Raw genomic sequence first — 27283 nt, forward strand, 5'->3', positions numbered from 1 at the left:
TGTCTGCAGCAGACGTCTGTCTGAATATAACTTTATTTTTATAATATTAAAATGTCATTATTACAAAAAATAAATTAGGTATATGGTACAATATATATTATTACATAGGTATTATTATAATTAAAAATACATACATATTATTGTAAGTTTATAACATTATAGTGTACCTAGGAAGCAAAATGATGGACAGGAGCTGTATATATCAGTCAATATGTCTAAATGTTTAAATACATTTTTTTAAACATCCCTCAAAAGTCAAATTTCTGCAAACGGCTTGTTACAAAACAAACGCGTAGTATGGATAAGTACGCATGCGCATATTATGCAATTACAGTGAATAACTGCAGTCGATAAAATATATCAAATCAAAATATGAAATACGAAACCTGCAGATTCATTTCAAGTATGCAATTCGTCTTTAAACCTGTAGACTTTGGGATGCTGTGGTGTAGAAAGTATAGAAGGACTGCCTGTCTTATGTGTCAACAATTATGTGTGAACAATCAAATCTGACATTCTGGAGATGCTAAGACTGTATAGATAACTTGACGAGATATTATGCACTTGTATATGTATATACATAAAGATAATAAAATATATAAGTAAGTATACTAACTTATAATATATTATAACTTAATACTTAGGTAAGTACCTATACTTATAATAATATTATAAGGTATATTATGTACTACAATAATTAACATTACTTACAAATTACAATACTATCTAAAGCATTAAGCAAGAATGTAATTTATCTAAATAATAAACACGAAAACCCATATCGTGGCAGGATATAACACTTAAAAACTATTTAAAAATAGAAAAATACAAATAAAAAAAAAAAATTGTTTTGACACCTTTAATCATATCATTTGTACAAGGTCATTTGTTTTTTTTTTAAATTAATTAAGCCCGTCAGAAATATCAATGGATTTCCGCGGCCTATGGCCACAGCCTACAAGGTACCTTTAATAGTGAGATGTATATTCCGCTTTCAAAAGCCACTGCAAAAACGTAATTTTTCAGAAAATAGTAAAACCGTTTTCATAAAGGTCTGAATTTGTCAGTAAAAAAAAAAAATTATTTTAAATAATACTAACATGGTATGTTAATATTGTTTCAGGATACAATTTTGGATCTCAATGTATATTGATTGTAGGCTCAAAATATGGAAGTAAAAAATTTAACATTAATTGATGTAACTTCAAGAGTTTAAATTAATTTAAATTTTTTTATTATAATATAATCTAGACTTTGACAATGTTTGAGCAAATATTTATATTTTTAAAATTTTTTTTGGTTCATTAGTTTGTTAATTGTTAGTTTTTGTTTTATTCTTTCTGGCATAGGTACATAATATATGACATAATTGTTTACCTGAGTTTAATAACTCAACTCAACTCTCCCAATTTATAGAGGCCATAGAGGCTTACAGGGAGTTTTGCTTATTGTTTATGTGTTTTATTTTTTACTATGTATAAACCCATCAATCCACGCAAATAAATAAATATTATAAAAATAAATATGTGTACGAGGAAACTATCAGACACAAAACATATTTTTTCATAACTTGTTATGTGTCTTAATGGACTTAATGCATAGGTATACGGCTTATATATGAATCAGCAACAACACAATTAGACACTAAAAATCATAAGATGATAATATAATATCATAATATTGTGTAGTTGTTGGTATTTTATAAAACAGGTAGGTGTACGTGATAAGCGTAGTTGGAGGGTTCGTTTCGGTCTCGGCATCAATACTCTCCGTAGTTACTGTAATAATCGTCGTTCTTATTGTCGTCGTAATAGTCGTCCTCCGCGTCTTCTTGTCGGTAATCCGCAGGGGCCAGCATACCGTCGCCGAATTCTTCGGCCGCGTCACCCAACCCGATCATATTGGCGAAGCCGTAAATCAGCCTATAGAACAGTAACTTGATGAACTTCATCATGGTCGTCTCCTGCTGTTTCTTCAACTTGGAACCGTAGGTCCACTGCAAAATTCCAAGCACAGACATCGGTGTGCATAATTATTATATAAATAAAGTTTACGACGGTGTGACGATCCGTTCGTTTCGTTTCGTCTACACAACTACTCACTTGTACTACGCAAAACAGGGCGAGGCATAGGGCCAACGACAGGTGGCGTCGCAGTGTCATCATCTCGGTCTCGGGGCGGCGAAGGAATCGATTGGAAGAGACAATATCTATTGGTGTTTCACATCACGTCAAGTCTGAAAATTACATTAGAAATATGAATTGCGATAGTCTAAAGCGTCTGCACATTCATCGTATAAAGGTGTATACAATAAACGTCGACATCATATCTTTACATTTTTTACGGTGTATGGTATAAATGCCTTAAGTCAAAAATTAACATTTTTGGCTTATAGTATTATTAGAATGAAACATTTTTATATTTTGTTGGTACAGATCACGCATCAAGTCAAAAATACGTATAACTCACTATCAGTGAAATTTGTTTTGGTTTAAACATTTTAAGTCACATTATATTGGGTACATAGCACGTATGTCTAGTTAAGATTTGAGAATTCAAGTTATAAAATTCAAGTTTAGTAATAATTTTAAATGTACGCCTTGATAGCGTAATAATAGTCATATAAAATAAAAATCCAATCAACCTAAGTCACTTAAAGATAATGAAGAATTGATTTTAAAGTTCTATACTTGATATAGTTAACATAAAAGTTGGTACATTGAACATCAAATTTAATTAATTATCAGCCCAGACATTATTGCCAACGGTTTGGATTGATTTTTCAATGTTTTGTTTAATCTCCCTGAAAACTAGTCGTTTTCGACTCGGGTAAGACATTTATACTATACACCTACAAAAGATATATTATTACTACGATGCACAATAATATGCACTAAAAGTTGCGTATTTTAGAATTCAAATTTATAAATAATAATACACGCGTTATGTTGATCGTATGTATATTAGAAAAATTAAAAACTATTTATTACCACTTAAATAGTATATTGTGTAACCTCGTCTACATATGCGGCTAAAGGGTTACAGTCGGTAATTTTTTAAGGAGCGAGAATCGGGCAAATCATATCATGTGGCAGGGTCACGTCAATGTGTGTGAGAATGTACATTGATATTACACACCGAAGCGTATGCCAACGCGTTCTCGTACTCGCCCAGGCAAATGTCAGTATAGGTATATTGAATTAGGAAAAAGTATTCGGTTACTATATTGTCGAGTAGAGACGTACAAAACTCGGCTGTGGCAAAAATTTAAGACTTTGGCTGATTTCAATTCGGTCAATTCTGTGAAAACCCTAGCATTTGTTAACGTCGGCTCCTCTAGAGAACGGCCGAGGATTTTTTTAGAAATATGAATTTCTACAATACATATGCGAATGTATTACACGATTGAACGAAAATGTCGTAAGAACCGAAATTTGTATAATATTATGTCAAAAGTTGAAAAAAGTTAGAAAAAAGAGCTTCGACTGTTCTCTGTGGAAGATAATATGTCAGAGGAGATGTTATTGTTCTTGCAGAACTAAAACCGAACCATCCGTAGTCTCTCAATCTTGTCACAGCGGAAGGTCTAAAAACGATTTTTTTTTTGCAGGACTACCTATAACAACCTTAAAAACTAGGGTTTTTTTGGGTGGGGGGGGGGGGGGAGGGAAACATTTTGCAAAACAATGATAAATACATATTTATGTAAAAAAAAAAAAAGAGTCTACCTTAGTTATTATAGTGATTCCTGTTCAGTACAAAGGAATTTTATACTATTAATTACCTATGTCACGCATGACATGCGTGACGTCAGTCTAATCGACAATAATAGTTAAGATATTACACGCGAAAGGTTGATTTATAAAATATACAAAGTAGGTATAGAGTATAGTCATTAGTTATTACTAGGGTTCTAAATTTGAAATATTTTACTTGAAATATTCCAAAATTGAAAATTTCACTGTTCTTGAAATATTTCAATGAAATTATGAAAAATATTTTTTCTTCTTTTAAACGTGTTCGGTTATAGACGATTAGAAACAATACATTTATTACACACTTAGAATTATGTGTGAATTATATAATATGTGTGTATATGTGGCTGAGTGATGTGAAGGTGCTCTGGGCTCATTATTTAGTACTTTGACCATATAGTTTGTTATAACTATTATAGATTTGTTAAACAACTTATAAATTATATGTAAATATGTTACATATTTTTTTTGTTTCATACAATAAACCAACTTTTAAAAATATTCACTTAGAAGTTGACGACTATAAACGTTTAGGTATAATAAGCATTTTAATTTTATTTTGAAATATTTCAAAAAAATAAATTTCATGAAATTTTAAAACCCTAGTTAGGTTTACTAATCAGTAACTTACGGTTCAAAACGAATATTATTGTGAAACCTAAATAATAAACCTATAAATTCGTAGGCATTTAAAATATGTTTATTATTTTTAAATTTTGTTCCTCATATTATGTTTTACGTAAAAACTATATGACGAATAGCAAGTGCTAACACAGCTAAATGGCCACGGGGGCCTAATCATTATTAGAGCAATAGACTAATTATACTTCCAAGCAAATCATATTTTTTCTGGTTTAAATGATCGTATGCTTAGTGAACACACGATACATTTCGTAACACTCGTGATTAAATACTCAACGTTTTTAGTGCGTATGTTGACATTTTTGGGTTTAAAGGACATATTTTTGATTGTAAGAGCATCGGTAAGTCTTAGTGCATATTTTGATAGTCAGTAAATAATTTTCATGAAAAAAAGTCAACAAATATTATAATAAATTGGAATGGAGAATGAGATCTGCATTGGCTGTATTATTGTTTGTTTTTTTTATACATTCGTTACCCACGTCCTACATAGAAAATTGAATTAAGTATAATAATTAAAATAAATAAAATGTAATAGTTTAATTTTTAGTGTATATTTAACAATTAATGTAGGTACCACTTAATAAATAATAATATTATACAAGTAATTAAAATGTATAAGAAAAATGTTATTCTTTAGTCTAATATATGCGTGCTTGTAATTTTTTTTTAGTGCACATTAACAAAATGCATATTGTTAATTGTTTGACGCATAGGTGAATATTTTTAAATGCATATTTGATGACTTTTAGTGCATAAAAATCATCGCACTACAGTAATCGTATAATATTATAGTAGGTACCAATTACTGTAAACCGCGTGTAAACGGTACCTAAACAAGGCGCATAGCACTATAATAAGCACAGGTACCTACCTACATATTTTTTTTAATTTTCTTTTTTTATTGATATTGATCTCTAAGAAATATTCGTATCGACAACAACAAAGGCCATTATAGTTACAAGAAGATGAATGAATCGGTGCGATTAGAGCTAATAGTTATACCTATAATTATTAGGTTACATATTATATTTTATTTTTTTTTATAAGATCGAACAACTCTGTTCGTTTCATAAAATTAATTATATTTAGGTTTTTTTCACGATTGGGTCCGAGTGCGGTGTCTAGGCTGTGAGATATCCTCGGCTCAGTCCGGCGTTGTACATTAAACAATCAGCTATTCAATAATGTTTGATGGTCAACCCCATAACCCCTACATATATATTGCATATAGCAGCATACGCTGAACATAATAATATGTGGATAAAACCGAATAGTTTTCGAATATTTCTATTTCCTTGGCTATTACGCATAAATATATAGATCGGGAACTAAGTATAAAATGATTATATACAGGGTGATTTATTAAGCGTACAACACTCATTACATCTCAAAAAGTATTAATGTTTTTGAAAATATTTTTTTGCATAGTTTCAAGTTGTTAAAAAAACAACATTTTTATTGAAAAATTATATTTTTAAATATTTTTTATCCTTATAATTTTTTAAGTCTTTTACTTTTTTGAACGACGGCATAGAGTTTTAATTTCATTTTCCAAAGCAGAATATTTTTCTAAGTATTTTAATACATAAATATCGAATTTAGGACGAGTAGTTTATGAGTTATAAGTATTTAAGGTTTAGACAAGCGGAGTAGTGGACACACATTTGCGGGGTAACCCGATACCACTCCACTCCGCCCATCTAAACTTTAAATGCTTATACCTCATAGACCACTCGCCCTAAATTAGATTTTTATGAATCAAAATACTTAGAAAAATATTCTGCTTTGGAACATGAATTTAAAACTCTATGCTGTCATTCAAAAAAGTAAAAAACTTAAAATAATTATATAGACAAAAATATTTAAAAATATAATTTTTTAATAAAAACATAGTTTTTTTTACAACTTGAAACTATGTAAAAAAATATTTTCAAAAACATTAATACTTTTTGAGATATAATGAGTGTTTTACGCTTTATGAATCACCCTGTATAGACCGACGGGGACATCAATTATTATCGTAGTCGGTCCGCCGTCTGAAATTCAATTGTAAAACCGTAGGAAACATTTTAGGTATACGTTTATTCATAAACATTAAAACACGTATTACAATATATAGGTATATGGGCAGACTTGGGTATAATACTTTCAAAAAGTATTTGGAATAAATGCTCGAATACTTATGGAAAATTGTATTCAGAATATGCGATAAAATACTTTTTAATTTTTGTTTTAAATATTAAGCCAATGATGGGTACTCTTCTTCGGGAAAATTTGTCAACATATATAATTTAGTAATTCTAAATATATAATATGGCTTAAGTTATTGATACTTGATTAAAAATTTTAAAACGTGTATAAAATTGTAGAAATGTCCAGAAAAGCAGCAAGAAAACAATTATTATTGTAATTAACAATACGTATTTTTTTATAGGAATAAAATACTTTTAAAAAATATTCTAAATATTAATTATTCAGAATACTGTTGGAAAAAGTATTTCAAGGGGATTCGATACCGTTATATTCTGTTTTTGTCTAACACACACGTGACCATAGGACTTTTGACTGGCTTGTCTTTGCCAAACATTCCAATAGTTCCATCAAAGCGATAAGAATTCTGAAAACAGATTTTGAATTTTTCGTCACGTCTACACGAAATCGTACATTTTTGATTTTTTGATCTTAACTTCTCCAAAATTTAAAATACGAAAATTGTTTAATACTCTTTTTAATATGACATATTTAGGAATTCGGGGGATAATACCAGACAAAGTCGATTTCAAGTAGACTTTCAGACGACAAATTCAAATCTGTTTTCGGAATTCCTATCACGCTTCAATAGATCTATTGGAATGTTTGGCCAAAAAAACACGTCTGAAATACCGTGTGTCAGACAAAAACAGAAAATCACGGTATCGATAAAATTATTATCCTCAAAAAGTATTCCGAATACTGTATTTGGAATATTACCAAAGACTGGGTATTGGTATACGTACAACGATATTGCTGCTATTTACTACGAAGCGCATTTGTAATTATTTTCTAAATATTAATTATTGTACCGTGTTTAACATATAGGACTACTGGCTGTCGGTGTTATTCGGCGGCATCCGGACAATAATTTATTGTTGTCGGAGTGGAAAAAAATAATAACGGAACCAACTAAAACTGGTCTCCGCGGATAGACTAGATTCTTCAAACGCGTCCTTGACTTTCTAACGACATATTATTAAATTAGGTGCCACTCGTGTCTATAAATACGTTACAGCGATAATATGTTGTACAGGGCGATTCGCCATTTTTTCCTTTAATATTTTTTGGAATTTTCAAACGTACTATATTATACAAGACGTATAAAAATATAATAATAGGTACTAACCGATTCCGCGCGCTTCGTTGCCCGTTAAAAATGCCACTAAGTACCAAGCCACTAATAAGTACCAAAATGGGTACTTTTAGAAATCAATTTTAAAAATCTTCTATGTCAATAATTATTGCATTAAATATTTTGAAACAAGATTCATTTTAACAATACTTTTGAGATTGTAACCAATAGAAATAATAATAATAATAATAATAATAATATTTATTGGCCAAGAGAAAGATACAATTTCGATAAGTAATTAATGATTATATATATAATATGGTTTGATGGCCCATTTCACCACTGAGGATAACCTCTTATCGGTGATGATGGAGTACTATTAAGAGCTAGGTTGGTATACATTTACAATTTTTATAATATTTTTGGTATTTCGTAAGAAATTGCGTCATATCTGACTATAATTCAAAAACATAAATATATAAATAGACATACCCTGTACAGCTATAGTAATTAAAGCATAAATTGCAGAAAATAAGTAGATATAATATAATATATAAAAAAAAGTACATCAAAAATAGAATTTATAAATAAGTAAATAAATAGACTACGTTATATAGGTACACACTGGTATATTACATAGGGTGTAGGTCACTAGTATTATTTAACAACCATAATTTAATAGATTTTTTATATATTTTATAGGACGTACTGTAAACTGTTAATAATTTGCAGCGGAATATTGTTTAATAATTTCAAACCCACTTGCGAAAAACATCGGCTAGATTTCAATGTACGAACAGTAGGTAGTTCTAAGTTGTTTTTTTGTCGTGTATTATAGTGTATAGGTTTGAACTCTATTAAATTAAATTTGTATGTTTATTATAGGTCATTTCTGTAAAATAATTGTTGCGTCGTAAGAACTTTAAATTCAGTAAATAGATCTAAATCAATTTATAAACAAAAATTTCAATCGTAAATATCAAAATCCTTTATTAAGTTTTCAATAAAAAAAAAATTGAGTGCAACATATTGAGAAAACAAATGTCCTATATATTTCAAGTTGGACCAAATCACACACACACACACACACACACACACACACACACACACTGAGCATAATCTGATCAAAATCGGTAGTTTTGGAGTGCATTGCACGTAAACTCGTCGATTATATATATACCTAGAAAATAGATAATATAGACCATTTTTCGAAATTCTCGAGATTTTATGTGAAAAGAGTCCTGTGGTGGTTCAAACTTTTGTTTTTCAAATGACAAATGACCATTTTTTACAGTAAACTACGGATAATTTTTTTATATAATATATCTACCTACCTATATACCTGTAATAAAATTTGGACTACATGGTAGTTTCTTAGCTATTTCAATTTTTATACTATAAGGATAAAACGTTTATATAAAATAGATGCCATATAGGTATTGGATCTAGTATTCATTATACTTGGACTATTTTTTCAATTTATAAAATAAGTTGATGAATTAATTGTTAAAATTTTTAAACCGTCAGTCTTGGGTAGTATTCCGTATACTTTTAGAATACTATTTCCAAAAGTATTTTGTGATGTATTCTGAATACTTTTATAGTATCAACATTAAATTGTTTGATTTGCATGTTATTTAAAACAAAAATACAAAATTTATATTTTATGAGTTGGAAATTTGGAATTAATAATATCTATTAATATCATACAATATCAAAATTATAACGGGTATCGTTTCATATGTTTATCAAAAATATTTTTAAGTATTCGGAATACTTTTATAGTAATCCAAATACTTTATCCGGAATATTATATTTATCAAGTATTCAAATATATATTCGGAATACTATTTTTCACAAGTATTCGAGTATTCATTCCAAATACTTTTCAAAAGTATTTTACCCAAGATTGGAAACCGTCTTAGCTCGCAAATCGTTTGGATCCATTATCATGGACTGTCCTTAGTGCACAAAGTCAAAGAACTCGAAAACTGCTCGTTTGAATTTTAAGTTAAAATTTTCAAAACAAAAATAGACCACTAAATAATTTACAGTGAAAAAGGTGGGTTCTCGTTTGAAAAAAAAAAAAAACAGAAGATTGCGTCTTCGCAGGACACAACTCGAACATTGAAAAAATCTCCAAAACGTGAAAATATGGTCTTTGAGTACCCCATAGGTATATATATTTAAAAAATTCCGAAATCCGTTTTCGAGCGTCTGCAGCGTTATTCGAAAACGAAAAGAGAACGAGCGTGCTCGGCGAATCGCCCTGTATATATCATACGTACCTCCTAGCTGTACAGTTGTCCGATATATTATATGGGCACCTATACGCTCAGTGTACAGTAATTTTTATTACTATCAACACTATAATAATACAATGCGACTGCACATTATTATGTTGTATTAATATTAGTATTATTTTCTCGGCTCCCCCGGAGTCCGGCCATCGACGGTCCTCCACTTTTACCGGAGGTTTCGATTCGTTCAAACGACGCCGTCACGTCGACCATCTATTATACCTATTATCTATGGAACAATGCGCTATTATAACAATATTGTCCGGCGACAGACGTTCATCAATCAAACACCACTCTGAACAATGGTCATCATCGCGTCGCAGATGAGCAATGAGCGCGTGTGTTAAAAGCCAATAATACATTACATTATTTTTATTATATTCCCGCTGACCCCGCGAAAGCGTCCTTTATGATGTATAGAAGGTGCACGAAATGTCGTGTGTTATCGATTATTAATTATTATTATTACAATAATAATATTGTACTGTCGGACAGAGTTTCTTATCTCGTTCGGTTTCCATAGAGTTCTCTCGTCGTCACAATGACACAACAGCAATAATCGGATAAAAAATGAAACTACCACCTGTGCGTCGACGAAAGCGATGCGACCTGCGCAATAGCCGACTAAATATTATTATTATGCTCTTCGTACCGGATTCAACGAACATCGATTCAAATCGTAAAAAATTTCGTACGCGACACTATAATATGGTCTGATCGTGACAATTTCACTTGTTTAATACTTATAGTAATATTGTCCGGCGACATACGTTCATCAATCAAACACCACTTTGAACAATGGTCATCGTCGTTGCAGATGAGCAAAGCTCAGTGGCGTACGCAGGATTTTTCAATGGGGGGGGGGAGAGCTTGAAAATTAGTTACGATTTTATTTTTATTTTGTCCAGTCTAATAATTTCAGGCGTTTATTGCTCAGTGCTTTTTAAAATAATTGGAGAAAAAAAATGAAAATTAATCAAAATTGTTTGGTAACCATCTTGGTTATACTTGATCCTCACTTGGATTGTAATTGATTAATTAAAATTTTTTTTTCTATAAATGTCAATAAAAAATCATTTATTCGGTCAAAAAGCTTAAAAATGTAATACTTTCGTAAGTTTTTATTGTAGCTAAAATATCGACCATACATAGGCATCATGGTTATAAGCATTTAAAGTTCAAATTGCGTCAAAACCACAGTTAATTTGTAGTTTAATACTTATAAAATATTAAATGTGTACATAGCTAAGACTAGACGATTTAATACGATGTCTTTCATACAAGTAGTTCATAATTTTACCGAAAAATTACAGATAATTTTAGGAAAATTGGTATGCAAATACAATATGTTTTTTCAAAAATGAATTCATTCTGACAGTTGAAACTTGTTAAATATTATTTTTTTAAGTAATAATAATAATACGGGCAAGCCCCCCCGGCTTCAGCCCGTTAGCCCCTCCCCCCTTCGGACGCCACTGGCAATGCTATCGTGTGTGTTCAGAGCCAATAATACATTATATTATTATTATGATATTACCGCTGACCCCGCGAAAGCGTCCATTATGATAAATAGATGGTACACGAAACGTCGTGTGCTATCGATTATTAATTATTATTGTTACAATAGTAATTGTGCTGTCGGACAGAGTTTCTTATCGTTCGGTTTTCACAGAGTTTTCTCTCATTAACAACAGCAGTAATCGGATAAAAAAATGAAACTACGTTCTGTAAGTCGTCGTACGCGATGCGACCCCCGCAATAGCCGACGGCCGTCAAAACATTATACTTACGCTCTTATCTTACCGGACCCAACGGACATCGATTCACATCGTAATGAATTCGTACTCGACACTATATGGTCTGATCGCGACAATTTTACTCTCCGTCGATGGAATTTGGTTCTGCATAGATGGATTAGACCTCTGGGCAGAAGATGGGCTAATTTAATGAGGTAATCAAACGGGGATTTTGTGATTTCTGGTGGAAATTTTTGATTGTAATTAATGGTTGCCATCGGTTTGAAATGGTTGCATATTGTTCGTATATTATAGTCGGCATTTTAATGGGCAACGAAGTGCTAGTAATCGGATACAAAATGAAACTACGTCCTGTGCGTCATCGTAACCCACACAGCATTTGGGAAATGATAATATTTTGTGAATATTTTGAAGTGCTCGAATAATGAACATTTGACTAATAATATTTCATTAATATTTTCTTCTAATTATAACAAAATATGTATTATACTATATATTATGATTGCATAAAAATATTGACTTAATATTCTTTTATAGTTTACGTAAAAATGTTTTTTGAAAATATATATATGATGCAAATGTTTCGTAAATGTTTTTTTATAAAATATTTTCAAAAATATGAACTTCTTGGCCAAAGATCGTAACTAAAATATTTTCTAATAATTTGCGCGACTTTTTTAAATTATTTTGACAACTATATTATTTTTCTGAAAATATTTTTACCATAGTTGGGAAATATTTTTATGCTGTGCGGGACGCGATGCGACCTGCGCAATAGCCGACGGCCGTCGAAATATTATTTTACTCTTCGTACCGGATCCAACGAACATCGATTCAAATCGTAATAAATTCGTATGCGACACTATATTATAGTCTGATCGCGACAATTTTTCAAAAACAATATAATTGGGTACCTATGTGTAGACAAATCGATTTCACGCAAGACAATAGAACGGTGGATTTAACATAGGTAAACGTGTCGGTAATATTCAAGTGCGTACTTCGACAAGTATAATGTTTCACTCGGTTCACGCGATAATATCGAGAGATGATAAGAATACTAAAAATGCTATAACTTATAGTCGGTCTGGTCGGACATCCAAATTGGTTAACGCCACTCATCTTCCCGATTTTATGAAACAAAATTCAAAGAAGCGAACTGTCAAATATCGTATAGCGCGAGAGATTTAGGTATGATCGAGACCTTAGAGTGATGATTTTGCACAAATATGATATAGGAAAGTTTCCTGCAAGTCCTATTTCGAATGATTAAGTACACATTTTCAACCGACGAGCAAATGGATAATATTTGGGCGAAGACTTGAAATTATGATGACCGTCTCTAAGACTGTAAATATTATCATTCGTATTCATTAGTTTACTATTATATTACCGTATAGACATTTACAATAGCATATACATTAGATCGTAATAAATTCGTACGCGACACTATGGTTTTATCGCGACAATTTTTCGAAAACAATATAATTAGGTAGACAAATCGATTTCACGCAAGACAATACTACGATGACTATGTATCATTGTCGTGGGTATATATTTAACAAAGATAAACGTGTCTGTAATATTTAAGTGCGTACTTCGATAAATATAATATCGAAAGATGATAAGACATACATCTAACGCACTCGAAATCGATAGCCATATTATATTATAATTGCTATATTTTGTGTCCACTCGGAACATCGTAATATCTATACACGTCCTACGACGACCCATATCTATATGAATAAAATAATATGTATGTCACGGAGTATGTCGCCTTCGTATAATATGTAGGTAAGTAAGTTTAGTAGGTACCTAATTATGCGTACGCAAATACAACATATAATTCAGCAAAGAGAGAGAGAGAGAGAAAAGTAAGTCTTGAGCTGGTGGTTTTTAATTAATAAATGAATCGTCCGTAATCTCGTGGATATGATATGATATCAATTATTAGATATTATATTGTGTAGGAATTATTGGGATTTTTAACGGACAAAGTGGTTACTTATAATTAAAGACCGGATTTATATGTTTTTACATATCGTTACTGGGCCTATGCAGTCTTATGAGAGTAAAAAATGTGGATGATTTGTTCAAATTCTGAATGCATAGAAAAAAGTTTTTTTTGCATATTTGAGAATATTTTATGGGTTAGAGAATATTTAACTCATTTAGCATATTTTGGAATATTTCGTAAATTATGAGAAAAAATTTGTATTTATTTTTAATTTTAATATTACGGTACCCAGAAAAAATTTTTTTGAACATTTACAGTTTTTTATTTTATCATTTCCAACTCTTACTAAAGTGCAATAATATTCCATTAGAATACGAAACTTTAAATACCTAATAATTAACTCACTATTAATATAAAATTGAAAAAAAAAATTTTTAATGCATATTAAAGTAAATATAATGATGTTTATTGATTATTTTTGCATATTTTTGCTTTTTTTTGTATATTTTGCATATTTTAGCATATTTTTTAAATTTTTAAGAGAATATAATGAGAATATTTTAAGGTTTTTTCGAGAATATAAATCCGGTCTTTACTTATAATATACCTTATAAGTTATGACGTTACCAGTGTTCGGACTCATCTAGATAAATGTATCTAGATAATTATTTGTTCATCTTTTATCTTGTCTAGATAAATAGTTACAAGATATCTAAGCGTTCATCTTAGATAATTTTTTTACTCATCTAAATGAATTAATCTAGATACATTTTTTATTGATAAAAATCGCGAAATTGTACAAACGCATTTAAATATTTATACAGATTCTCAAACCAAGTTTATGGTTTATAAATAATGTAATTATTTTTATTTATATCATTATTATTATTATTATTATTATTATTATGTTCCTAGTGCCCAACTAAAATATACCTAAATTTCAAATCCATTTAAAAAAAAATTTTATCTTTTTTTATCTAGATAAATATGAAATATAAGTTATCTTTTATCTCTATCGAGATACATTAGAGTTGCATTATCTTTATCTTTATCTTTATCTAGATAAAAAATCCAAACACTGGACGTTATATACTGATATAGGTACCTACGACACGAGTGAAACGAATATTGAGGTTAGTCGATAACAACTATATACAACAACTACCTATTACAAGTAGGTACCGAATAATATATAAAGTTAATTATTGAACTTGAATCTGTTGAACCTGAAAATAATCGTGATGGATCAATATAGTAGTGAGTCAACAAATATATCGGTGGACATGACAACTGTTTCTGATTTTTGGAGAAAGTCCTCGAGAAATGGGTCACAAACAACGATTTTCGAGACTATTACGCCGTAAAAAACAGTGTTGATCAAAATATAACTTAAACGACACGATAACTTCAAATGTGTACAAAGTAACAACTTGAACCGTACATAGGTATTTTTTAAATAAGACACGTTCGGCACATACTTACAGATTATTTATATTTTAGTAATTTAGGGCAGGTACATTATCCAAAGGCCTACAGTCAGTAAACAATAAACATATGTAATATACGCTTCTGTTTCTAAGTAATATAACGGAAAGCAGAAGACAATTTTAATTGTCCGCTTGAATATTCGTAGGTTTATAGCGGAATAAGATTTAATAGAGAAAAATATACCGTGAAAACTTATCAAAATTATTAAGTGATATTAAATATTAATAGTTAGTCTCAGTAGATATACCATGCACTACCAGCTATACTTATATTAATTCATCTTCCTAATTTTATGAAACGAAAATCGAAGAAGGGAATTGTCAAATATAGTACAGCTTGAGAGATTTGGGTTCATCTAGAATCGTACATAAGTATATTTTAGTATAATATGCCTAGGCATTTTTAAACCTTTAAAAGGCCTACAGTCAGTAGACATGTGATATAGGTACGCTTCTGTTTCTAAGCAATGTAACGGAAATAGAATTCGCTTAAATACTCGTAGGTTTATAGCGGAGTGAGATTTTATAGAGAAAAATAAACCGTGAAAACTTATCAACATTATTAAGTGATATTAAATATTAATAGTTAGTCTTAGTAGATATACCATGCACTACCAGTTATACCTATATTAATACATCTTCCTAATTTTATGAAACAAAAATCAAAGGATATTGTCAAATATAATACGACTTGAGAGATTTAGGTACATATAGAATCGAAAAACGGAAAACAGAAGATAATTCGCTTAAATACTCGTAGGTTTATAGCGGAGTAAGATTTTATAGAGAAAAATAAACCGTGAAAATTGATCAAAATTATTAATTTATATTGAATATCAATAGTAAGTCTTAGTTTTTCGTTGTTTAATGTAAATGTGAGTCTGTAACCACTTGCAGGTGGTCGGGACGCAATTTGGACAAGAAAATTCTAGAGCGCAATTATATAGTATATCTAAATATAGTAATGTAAATTATAGCTTTTTATACTTTTTTATTTGGACTAGAAGGCGGCTCATCGTACATATCATATGGAAGTATTGATTTTTGTTAAAACGGCATTTGTGCTACTTACCATCGCAGAGATATAACATTTTGTATTTTGTGATTTTTGTTAAAAAGGCACTTGTGGGTACTTTTATAGGTACATAATGAAGACATTCAGAAGACATCGGCCAATATAGCAGATGAACACTTAGGCTATTTACTAGCAAAAATATCGTTTGCGACCATCCTCCAGGATGATATGTAGTTTTTTAATACCCAAATATACTTTTTTAATTTAAAAGAAAACCAAAACTAAAAATATTTGTAATCATTTAAATATAATATGATGTGTTTCTGATTTTTAATAAAAGGACACATGTGAATCAATTTTAAACTTGTATAAACTCGAATCAAATATTTTTACAGTATCAGAATTTGATATAAATACTTAGTACCATTCACATCAAAAAAAGTTATTTACACGGTTATTACCATAATATTGTTTTGGAAGTTATTTCAACGCTGATTAAACATATTATACCATTTTAACAAAAATCGGTTCACATGATTACGTGGTACCTGCTACACAAATCTACATTATAAGTATATCGTATATCCTGGTAATATCATGATATCAATTAATTAGTATAATTACTATAATATATAGGCAAGTACAGAATACTTGACGTTACAGTGTGAAACTAAAATAATAATAATAATAATAATAATAATGATTTACGTATAATTATTGTACTTGAGGTATAATCCGTGTACGGTATTTTTTTGTTTAATTGAGTATGAAATTGGTACATCAATCACTATAATGAATTGAGAATAATTGTTTTGCATCGTTAAATGAAATCGGTTTTAAATTCGATTTGAGTTATTGTAATTTTCCAAGAACTCGTTGACGGGCTGTTGTGCGTTAATGGAAATCTAGACAATTAATTAATGTAATAAATTATTAATTTTTTTTTATAGTTACGAGACTGACGATCGGTTTGAAAAAAATATTCTCCAGTCATGTGCGATAGGTATATTTTGTTGTATGGAAAATTCCAGTAAAATAAACTTTGTGTTGCTTGGCTAATTGTTAATTAGCTCAGCGACACACAAAATCAAATTTTCCAAAATTAAATATTAAAAATTATAACGAACGCACTATATGCTCCATACGAAACGATAATCTACTCACAGACCTCAAAATTATGAAAATTCAAGACCATATAAGAACTCTATTGCAGCAAATTTCCATAGTTCACTTCATAAGTCAACAGGCTCATTGCACTTCAGTTTCCACATACCTCCACCGCCTCAAAGACGTCTCAAACGTGGTCGCCCCCACACGATCTTATTACCTAGTTAATTATTATAAAGCATATTGTAAACTATAAGTATGATTATATTCTTAACCTTACGTTCTACACTATACATTAATGTTAACCAACCTTAATTAGGTATATAGGTATCATTACTATTGCTATTATTATTTAACATTATTACGAGGCTTGTCCCAAAAGTAAGGTCTCCAATTTTCTAGCGGCCAAGGAAAATTTTATTTTTATAAGTTGGTACCACTGATATAACCATTAACTTCTTATCTGTCTAAGAAAGTTTGAACTAGACGGATCGGACTTTTAGTACCTTCGTGACACGTGAACGAGATGAGCGCGTCAACCTGGTCAGCGTCCGTCTCCTTATATCTGACGCCAACGCATCGAAAGTTCCCGCGAGGTTTTGGAGCTGTACGCTGAAGAAGGAGCTGTATTTTTGGACTCAATAGTGACAGGAGATGAAACGTGGGTCCACCACTTCACACCAGAATCAAAACAACAGTCAATGGAGTGGAGGCATTCATTTTCCCCCCAAAAAAGGAAATTTAAAGTGACGCAATCTGCCAGAAAAATTATGGCAACTGTCTTCTGGGACAGGAAAGGCGTCCTTCTCATCGAATTTATGCCAACAGGGACCACCATTAATTCAGCATCGTATTGTGAAACGCTTGAAAAATTGCGTAAAGCCATATAAAAAACCGACGTCCTGGAATGCTAACGAAGGGAGTGCGTCTTTTGCACGATAACGCTCGACCTCACGTGGCACGCAACACAAAAGCGTTTTTGGATAAGTTTGGTTGGGAGATTCTCCCCCCCCCCCCCTACAGCCCAGACCTTGCCCCATCGGACTATCACTTGTTCACCAACCTAAAGAAACATTTGGGAGGGAAAAGGCTGAATTCAGACGAAGAATTGAAGACCGTAGTGATGGAGTGCTTGGATAAAGAGGTGGACGGAGGGTTCTATGACGCTGGCATACAAAAGTATCCAGATCGACTACAAAAACGTCTCGATATGAATGGCGATTATGTCGAAAAATAGTTTATGAGTAGTATAATATTATGACCATGTAAACATTTTTTTAATAAAGCACTTTTTCGATTTTTTATATTAATGGAGACCTTACTTTTGGGACAAGCCTCGTATCATGTTAAAATTGTCGAGAAAAAAAATTGTGATTTTGTTAATATCTGTAGATATAGATAGCCTACGCAGACTAGGAATATCTTATTATTATACAATAATAAAAATAAAAAAATATTAAAGGTTCAAGTGCCATAGGCGGTGCGGTCTCCCTCAAATGTTTATCCAGTCTCCTCAAAATAATATTTTTTAAGTTATTTAAATTATAATATTATTATGTATATTTTTTTTATTTTATGAAAAATTCAATTTTGATGACTGATTGTTAAACGACATTTTACTTCCCACTTTAATCTATTAGAACTTAAATAGCTCAGCCAGGCGTAAATTACTATCTGCGGAATACAACATTGTAAAATTTTCAGGCAAATAAAAAAACAAAATAGGAGTATTATATAGTTAATAGTATATATTATATTATAGCTATATAGTAAATATATTTTACCTATTATTGTTACTTATGGTGTTCAGTAAATTGTCATTCGGCCTATTGACACAATGACATTCTATAAGATTATAGGACATTTACTACCTAGGTATTAGGATTTAGAACATTATGAAATAACTTTTGAATTAACTCGAAGTGGACTTTTTCTATATGTTAAAATAACTTCTGTTTTCATTCAAATGTACCTACCAACTGAATATTGATCGATAATTACACGATGTGGATTTCGAAAACAAGTTTTATATTTTGTGGTCTCGTCTTATTTATTTAGATTCTACTAACAATACTTTCAAGCGAATTTGGACATTCAATGAATACAATTATTTCACTTAAATAATTTTAAAATTCTGTTTTGTATATTTTTGACCATTCAATTATTCATGCTCTTTTCGATAGTTAAACGGAAAAAGTCGTTATAATTGGATACTTGGACGTAAATTAAAATATTAAAACGTAAAAATACGTTTTCAACATCAAAATTCGTACGTTTTATTTTAATACGTATACGTCATATCATAAGTAAGGCTTGAAAATTGAATACAAGATTCCTTATATTATACAAGTTTATCATAGTGAAATTTCAAAAAAAAGTTGAACGTAAAGCGGTTACACGTGTTCATCGTAATAAATTATAGGTTTGAACATCGTTCGTATGAATTGCGGAATACAAAAATCCCCCGAAGAAGAACACTGGAAAAAAAATTACCATAGGACAAGAGATTTTCGAAACATAATATTGCCCACGCGGCCATCGCAGTATTTTTGAATGAAAGTGATTGAAATAATGTTTTTAAAACGATGAATAAATTCAACATTACTATTACCAATTGTAAATAGATAAAAGAAAAAAATATATATAAATTATACTCGATTAATTAATAATACTATCATATTAAACACTGTACGAGTTCAACAACAGTTATTAAAATTCAAGTTTGGTCAAGTTCAATGTTGTTACAATACTACGCCCACCATGCACCTATTAAACCTAACTATATTGATCACGCCAAGGCTGGGAAAGTTAATGATTTTTTTTTAACTCAGTTAAGTTAATTTAATATGCACCAATAACAAAAAGTAATACACACTTTTTATTTATTTTTTATTAAGTTAAAAAAAAGTTAATTTGTTTATACAACGCAAGTGTACTTAATTTTTTTCCAACCCAAAACTAAATTATAGGATATAGTGTTAATACTTCATACAGTATTTCCATATAAGTTAGATTTGAATGATATACATTTTTAACTTCAAACAATTTACGATACATATTTTTTGACATGAAAACGAAATAGACTGAAATAGTGAAATATTATAAAATTAAAAACAAAATAAATGAACTTCACTTAAAATAAAAAATTAACTCGTTAATTTCACGTTAATTAAGAAAGAAATTTAGTAAGTTAACAGTCAAGTTAATGAAAAGCCAAAAGTAACTGGTTAAGTTAAAAAGTTAAATAAAATTAACTTTTAAACTTGACGTTAACTTTTTAACTCGTTAATGCCCAGCCTTGAATATAAATGCCGAAATCGGAAAATGTTAATTTATTGTTCTGTGGTATCTCAATTCTCCAAATACATTTCCTAGGTATTTCAGAAGTCTTATCTTTATATTCTTTACTTAAGACTACAGCCCAAATTTTTCGCCCTCGTGATTGTATACAGCGGGAAATCTACATCCTACAATTATTTCTGTCAGCCTATATACCTATGATTAATTCCTTCTTGAAATCCTTAAATCGACAGTAACTTTTGTTGGTTTAAAACGTAAGCCATAATCAGAGCAATAAAGGATAATTGATTTTAATGTTTTCTTATAAGTATTTTTTACTTGTCTTGAAGTAGACAAAATACTAAAGGAACATATGAATTATCTTTATACCCAACTATGAATAAAAAATAACTAATAAAATGCTTTGCACAGTATTCAAAAGTGAAGTCGACATAAATTAACTTTTAAACTTAACTTTAACTTTTTAACTCGTTAATGCCCAGCCTTGGATCATGCTACAATAATTATTTAGTCTCAAATTTTAGTATTTTACAAATAATCGTAATTAACGAATCACTATTTGATTTATTTGTTAAACTTGGATAGATATAGTCAGGGATAGGATTATCAGCACTTAATTATGATAGTATAAAATTGTGTGCTTTATAATACGATTTCACTGTATATAAATATAGAGCAATAATATAAAAGTTTAAAATAAATGTGTTGACAAAAAACGACCGTTTAGTGATGATTTATGAATAGGCGAACAAACATATTATAAAGAAGACGAGAAGAATACTTAAAATAATATATAATTTTGCGATGGAGGTACAAAAGTACGTATATCTAATACAAGAAATAATTACGTTAAGAAGATGTAAGCACAATATTTGTTTTCTCTCTTAGGCCCATCACGCGCAATACATAGGTAAGAAGCTTTAACATTTTAGATTCTGAGCGAAACGATGAATGTATCGATTTTACGATGATGCGTGTTTTTTTAAAATTTTTTTTTGTGTCTGTCATCACCTTTTAGGACAGTAAAAGTGCTTGGATTTTCTTCAACAGTAACTTTTCTGATAAGAAAGTGAATCTAGTTGGTACTTTGGGAGGTTAGTAAAAGTAAAAATTTCCCAGTAGTTTTCAAAAGCGACGTGAAAAACAAAAGAAAAATTAAGAAAAAACGGGAATTTTTACGCAAAATCTGTTTTCGAGAAAATCTGTTTATAATATCATTTCTTATACACCATAACATTTTCCAAATATTTTGACTTATTTTGAGCTGTTTACGGACATGGTCAATTTCCATTTTTTTTAGTTTTTTTTCTATAAATATCAATACAATTTTATTTGTTGGGTAAAAAAGCGTGAAAATTTAATATAAGGCTCCTTATATATCGTTCTAATAGCAGTTGAAAAATATTATAAATACATATGCACAATATTTTTTTATAAAGCTTTTAAAGTTCAAATTTTGACAACATTTATCAAATTTATAATTTATAAATTTTTTTGTAGTTAAAAATGTATGAAATGTTTAACTTTTATGGCTGAGGATTGAAAATTTAAAACAAGGCTCCACGTAAATGGGTTATATATGAATTACTTTATTCACAATAATATCATCAAATATACTTGGTAATATCATCGGCTGACTGACCGTTTTCGCTCAGAATCGTTTTTCTTATACAACGATATTATATCATTGAATTCAAATTTAACACCATCCATTACAGCGACCCACTTGTAACCTACTGTACAGCAGAGCGACATCCACTTACCCACCTTTTTTTTTTATGATTTTTGAGTAATCCTAGAGTAAAAACACCTATTAAAATAACTATAGAGGATAATATTTTCGAGGGTTTGACATATCTGTTTTATATTTTATTATGATTTTACTTTGTATTCGACTTACAAAATAAACAAAAAAATTGTAAATTTAAATGGCATTTAAATTGTTTTGAGACACTATTTCGACAAATTGACAGTCGTCAAAATAATATTATTTAATACAATATAATATGTAATATAGGTGGGAATATTTTAAATTGTAAATTATTGACATGGGTCAGGCCAGCGGAGCAATACGTACAATAATATTTTCTATATAACTCCGCCGCGTAAGAGCAGGCACGGGGGCGTCGTTTTCGCCGAGTGATCCGGCGAGGACGTAGGTACGACGTGCGTGTGAAACGCCGATCGTAGTACGGGCTAGGCGATCTGAATTTTCTAAGTGTTTCATGTATGTTTGTTTTAATACGATAAAAGTGTTTCCGACCGGAAAACCCGAGTTAAACATTATTTTAGTCATTCTTGCGTTCTTACCTTTCATAGGAACAGCGCCGGGATATACGCACTACGCGTCAATGAAGTTTTATTGAACTGAATAGTGCCAAGGTATATAATATTGTAATCTTCGAGTCATTTCGACTAGATAGGAACGAACCAAGAATTGACAAGCGCGTACCTCGACGAGTCAACAGTGCCATTCTAATTAACTTTAGAGAGTGTCATTAACTAGAGAATACGAGAGGGCTCTACCACAATACCGTCGAAAATATTATTCTTTATAATTTTTGTAATGGATGATTTTACTCCGAAGGTTCCTCAAAAACATAAAAAAAAAATGTCAAGTCTCTATAATTAGTCCTATAACATGTAAATGTTATTGGATTTCAACCCGGGGCAGTGAGGTACCTATGTATACATAAATTCCTATTAATAAACCAGTTCAAATATTTTTAATTGTATGTATATTATAGCTGGTACCTAATATGTAACTATTCAATGTCTACACATTTTCAGTTAGCTCTATATTAAGAACATACGAATAATTATTATAAAATATTGTGTTTTACTATATCGGTACAGAAATTAAAAAAAAAAAAATAATCGTTTTTTATGAAAAAATACGTCTGTACACTCACCTGGTAACTATGTTTTGTACGTCATAAATATACAGAAATACGATGGCACTGCGAAATTAATTATTGTTGGCGTCAACTACTATAATATAAGACACGCGATTCTGTGCAAGGGGAGATAAAAAAAATAATAGTGAGTATATAGGTATCAGCGACCGACGAAGTTGTGTTCACGCGTACGCGCGGTATCGACCACGTTAGGTGGGGGCATTCGATATAACATGGGTGACGACGAGAACCTCGTGATGGTCAAGTTCGGTCACGACTAAACGCGAACACATTTCCAGACGCAGTCGTGTGCCGGCTATACCCACTTACCAGCTGGTTATTACCTACGTGGTTATTACCCGTCGGCGTGTGTCTGCTGAAGTCTCCGGCGGTCCGTTCGTCGTAGGTATATAATAGTAATATTATAACGCGTCTCCACTAACTGTATTCCCTCTCTCTCTCGGTCATGACATCGCTCGGAGCGTATATTATATTGTATCGGACCGACTGCAACATTTCCACACACACACACACCTGTAAACACTACCTATACATCGGTAGCCGATAGCAATTATTATACGACGCATTATACTATTATAGAGGTATATATTGTGTCCGGTCGGACGTGGACAATAAATTAATATTATATTATTATTATTCGCCACGCTCGTGTCGACGCTCCAGTCTCCGTCCGATGGCTCCCACCTGTTAGCGCCTATTACGATCAAATTTTAAGTACCTATAATGCCGCCGTGGCTTTTGAATCGCATTTAACACAATACGCGGGTGATCTGACCGTGCAAAACGTTTTTACGTTTATCGAATCTGTCTGATGTGTTAATCAATAACGTGTATTTTTTTTTTCAATAAATATAGGTCAACTAATATTTTCAATCTGTCAGAAGTTGTAGTTATTAATATTTAATAAATTGAGTGATTACTTTTTATAGTAAAAAAAAATTAAAACCGTTTTGACTATAAAACGTCAATGATAAACAAATAATTGTATACGATACTGTTGCAGTGTCCGTCTGATGGTCATCGTATCGCTCCCTCCCGAATAATATTTATTACGATCAAATTTTAAGTTACGGTTGTGACTTTTAAAACAATTTAATCGGACCGTGCAAAACGGATTTACGTCTTTATAAGTTTATCGAATTCGTGCCCTATATATACGAACAATAAATGTATTATTAATAATTAAATTCGATGATTAAATAATTAAATTATTAAAACCGATATGCGATTATAAAATAATATAAATAATAATTAATATTATATTATATACTGCTTAGACCTTAGGGTACAACAAAACAATCTGTTCGATTTATTAATTTAATTATAGTTTTTAATTCATTGACGGTATCTACATATGTAGGTCAAATAATATTTTTAATTCAAATATCGGTTAGAAGTTTTTATTAATATTTACTTATTTTTAAGTTTTAAGTCGTGATTACGTTTTACTATATACAATGTAAAACCGTTTTAACTATAAAATATCAGATATAAACAATTAAATAGCAGATATAAAATGTTTAAGCTAAATAATAAAATGACAAGTTTTTGTTTACAACAACTATAATAATATGATGGTTGGAATTAATTCTTACCAATTAATTGAATCTAAAAATACCTAAAAAACCATCAACCGTTATTTGTTAGTACCTATTTGTTATTTATTTATATAAACGTCATTCGGCATTTTTAAAAAAAACATTAGTTCCTATACAAGAAATATCACAGAACTAACGAATTTAACAGAAAAAATTGTGCGAGTACATTATTTTTACACTATTACAGTGTGGTAACGAATGGTCATTGGTTGATATTGGCTAAGGACATCATTCTTATTATCGGAGATTTTATTGGCGAAATTGGACTCTGGTAGGTCTTAAAAGATCTCTAGCTAAATGCTATAGCTGACTCTTATAGCGGAAACCTGAGACACAAATGCGAATTCGCTCTGACAAGCGTGGCGCATTAATTATTGATCTCCGGGTAAAGTGAACACAAAATCTGATGTGTGAAGTTCGGATAATATGACTTTTGGTATAAGGGGACCAGGCGACGGTATAAATAAGACTTTAACTTGATCGATGCGTATAGGGTAACCAGGCGGTAATCATTATTGTTAGGTGGTATACCTGCACGATGAAAAGACGTAACCTAGTGTTTACCTATAATAATACATCACGCTATTTTATTTGAATTAGTAAATTGCCTATTAACTGTCATGGGGTTGGACAGAGACGCAAAAGATTAAATACTATGATATGCATATTTACCTATTTACCTATTGGCGTATTTCGATATTGAATAGGAGGTATTTTTAATAATATTATATATTTTTTCAGTATTATTACTATGATTACTAATCTTGTTCTGGAAAAATGTAGTTTATATCACAACGATTTTACACAACAGACAAAAGTGCCGAGTAAATTCGATGAAAAAAAAATATTAACCTAACCTAACCTAACCTAACCTAACCGATGATCCGATGAATTGGGTAGCAAAGAATAAATATTGATTATAGGATTCGATTTATATTTTCTGAGGATCTGAACGGTCTCCCCTGCACGCGATTCGTGTTTGTGTATACACTTTTCTATATGTTATCCCCATTACTTATAGTTTTTATTTTGTAAACAGATTGAATGTAACATTTAAAAGAAAAAAAGGATTCGTTTTATCGCAAAATAATACAAAAGAAAAATAATATGTGTTGGACTAACCAGGACAAAAGTACTGTCGCATAAAAGCACCAAGTAATCCTTTTTCTACGGTTTTCTAGCTGCAGTGACATCGTTGCAGGAGTGCTCGTACTTCCATGTTTGGCATTTTTTTTTTTTTTTAATCAACAGTGTCGGAGAATCCGCCGCAGACTTGTAGCAGCTATCAGCACACATTGTCACGTTAAATATCCACCTTGTGTCCACAGCGAATAACCGACTTACCGCCGGTCGTTTTTTATACTATTCCGCGTATTTGACTGTCGTCGCTGTAGAGCCAGGCGAGAAAGTGCGTCGAAATAATATGTAACCGGCGCTGCTCGGTCACCATCTGATAATTTCCGGTTCGTACGAGTGTTGACCTACAGTTTGATAGAATTTCAATGTTCATATAAAAAATTGCTTTATTCTTGATCGGTAGGTTTTAGGTATATGGTATCGGCAAATGTGCGCGCACAAACTATATAAAATAGGTATGTAAAACTATAGAATAGTATATTAGGTACTATTTATTAGATACCTGCAGTTTGTCGAGTTCAGAAAAAAATTCTCCTCCTGTATCCTACACTTTGGTTACTGCGAGCATAAAATATAAACAGACTTATGTATAGGATTATTGAAATTGTACTTATTATACTAGTGAGATTATTTTATTGATTATTGATAATTTTAGTTTTATTGTCATGCATTGTATTATTTAACCATGTGATTTTTTTACATAACACTACATTGTAATTTAAGGCAAAGAAAAAAAGGTGGGTAAGTGGATGTTGCTCTGCTGTACAGTAGGTTACAAGTGGGTCCCTGTAATGGATGGAGTTAAATTTGAATTTAATGATATAATATCATTGTATAAGGAAAACGATTCTGAGCGAAAACGGTCAGTCAGCCTATGATATTACCAAGTATATTTGATGATATTATTGTGAATAAAGTAATTTATGTATAACCTATTTACGTGGAGCCTGGTTTTCAATTTTCAATCCTTAGCTATAAA

At 30.7% G+C, this 27283-nt stretch overlaps 1 protein-coding gene across 2 annotated transcripts; it reads right to left on the reverse strand.

Annotated features, from left to right (window-relative positions):
- LOC132946409 (uncharacterized) lies at positions 1-26516 on the reverse strand. Of its 2 annotated transcripts, none has more exons than XM_061016402.1 (3): positions 26290-26516; positions 2103-2236; positions 1-1996 (listed from the first exon to the last, which is right to left on the reverse strand). In XM_061016402.1, the coding sequence occupies exons 2-3, from the start codon at positions 2163-2165 to the stop codon at positions 1760-1762; spliced, it is 300 nt and encodes a 99-aa protein (XP_060872385.1). In that variant the 5' UTR covers positions 2166-2236; positions 26290-26516; the 3' UTR covers positions 1-1759. The 2 variants fall into 2 exon arrangements, with proteins under 2 accessions (XP_060872385.1, XP_060872384.1); XM_061016401.1 differs by lacking the exon at positions 26290-26516 and adding an exon at positions 23564-23837.
- Positions 26517-27283: the final 767 nt, after the last annotated feature.

Source organism: Metopolophium dirhodum, chromosome 6, assembly GCF_019925205.1.
Source record: "Metopolophium dirhodum isolate CAU chromosome 6, ASM1992520v1, whole genome shotgun sequence".
In the NCBI taxonomy this organism is placed as follows: Eukaryota; Metazoa; Arthropoda; class Insecta; order Hemiptera; family Aphididae; genus Metopolophium; species Metopolophium dirhodum.

Bases quoted from the DNA above. Each gene is read 5' to 3' on its own strand.
- LOC132946409 (XM_061016402.1), bottom strand. From the start codon at position 2,165: ATGATGACACTGCGACGCCACCTGTCGTTGGCCCTATGCCTCGCCCTG. The intron at 1,997-2,102 runs GTGAGTAGTTGT...GGAATTTTGCAG, and splicing joins CCCTGTTTTGCGTAGTACAA to TGGACCTACGGTTCCAAGTT.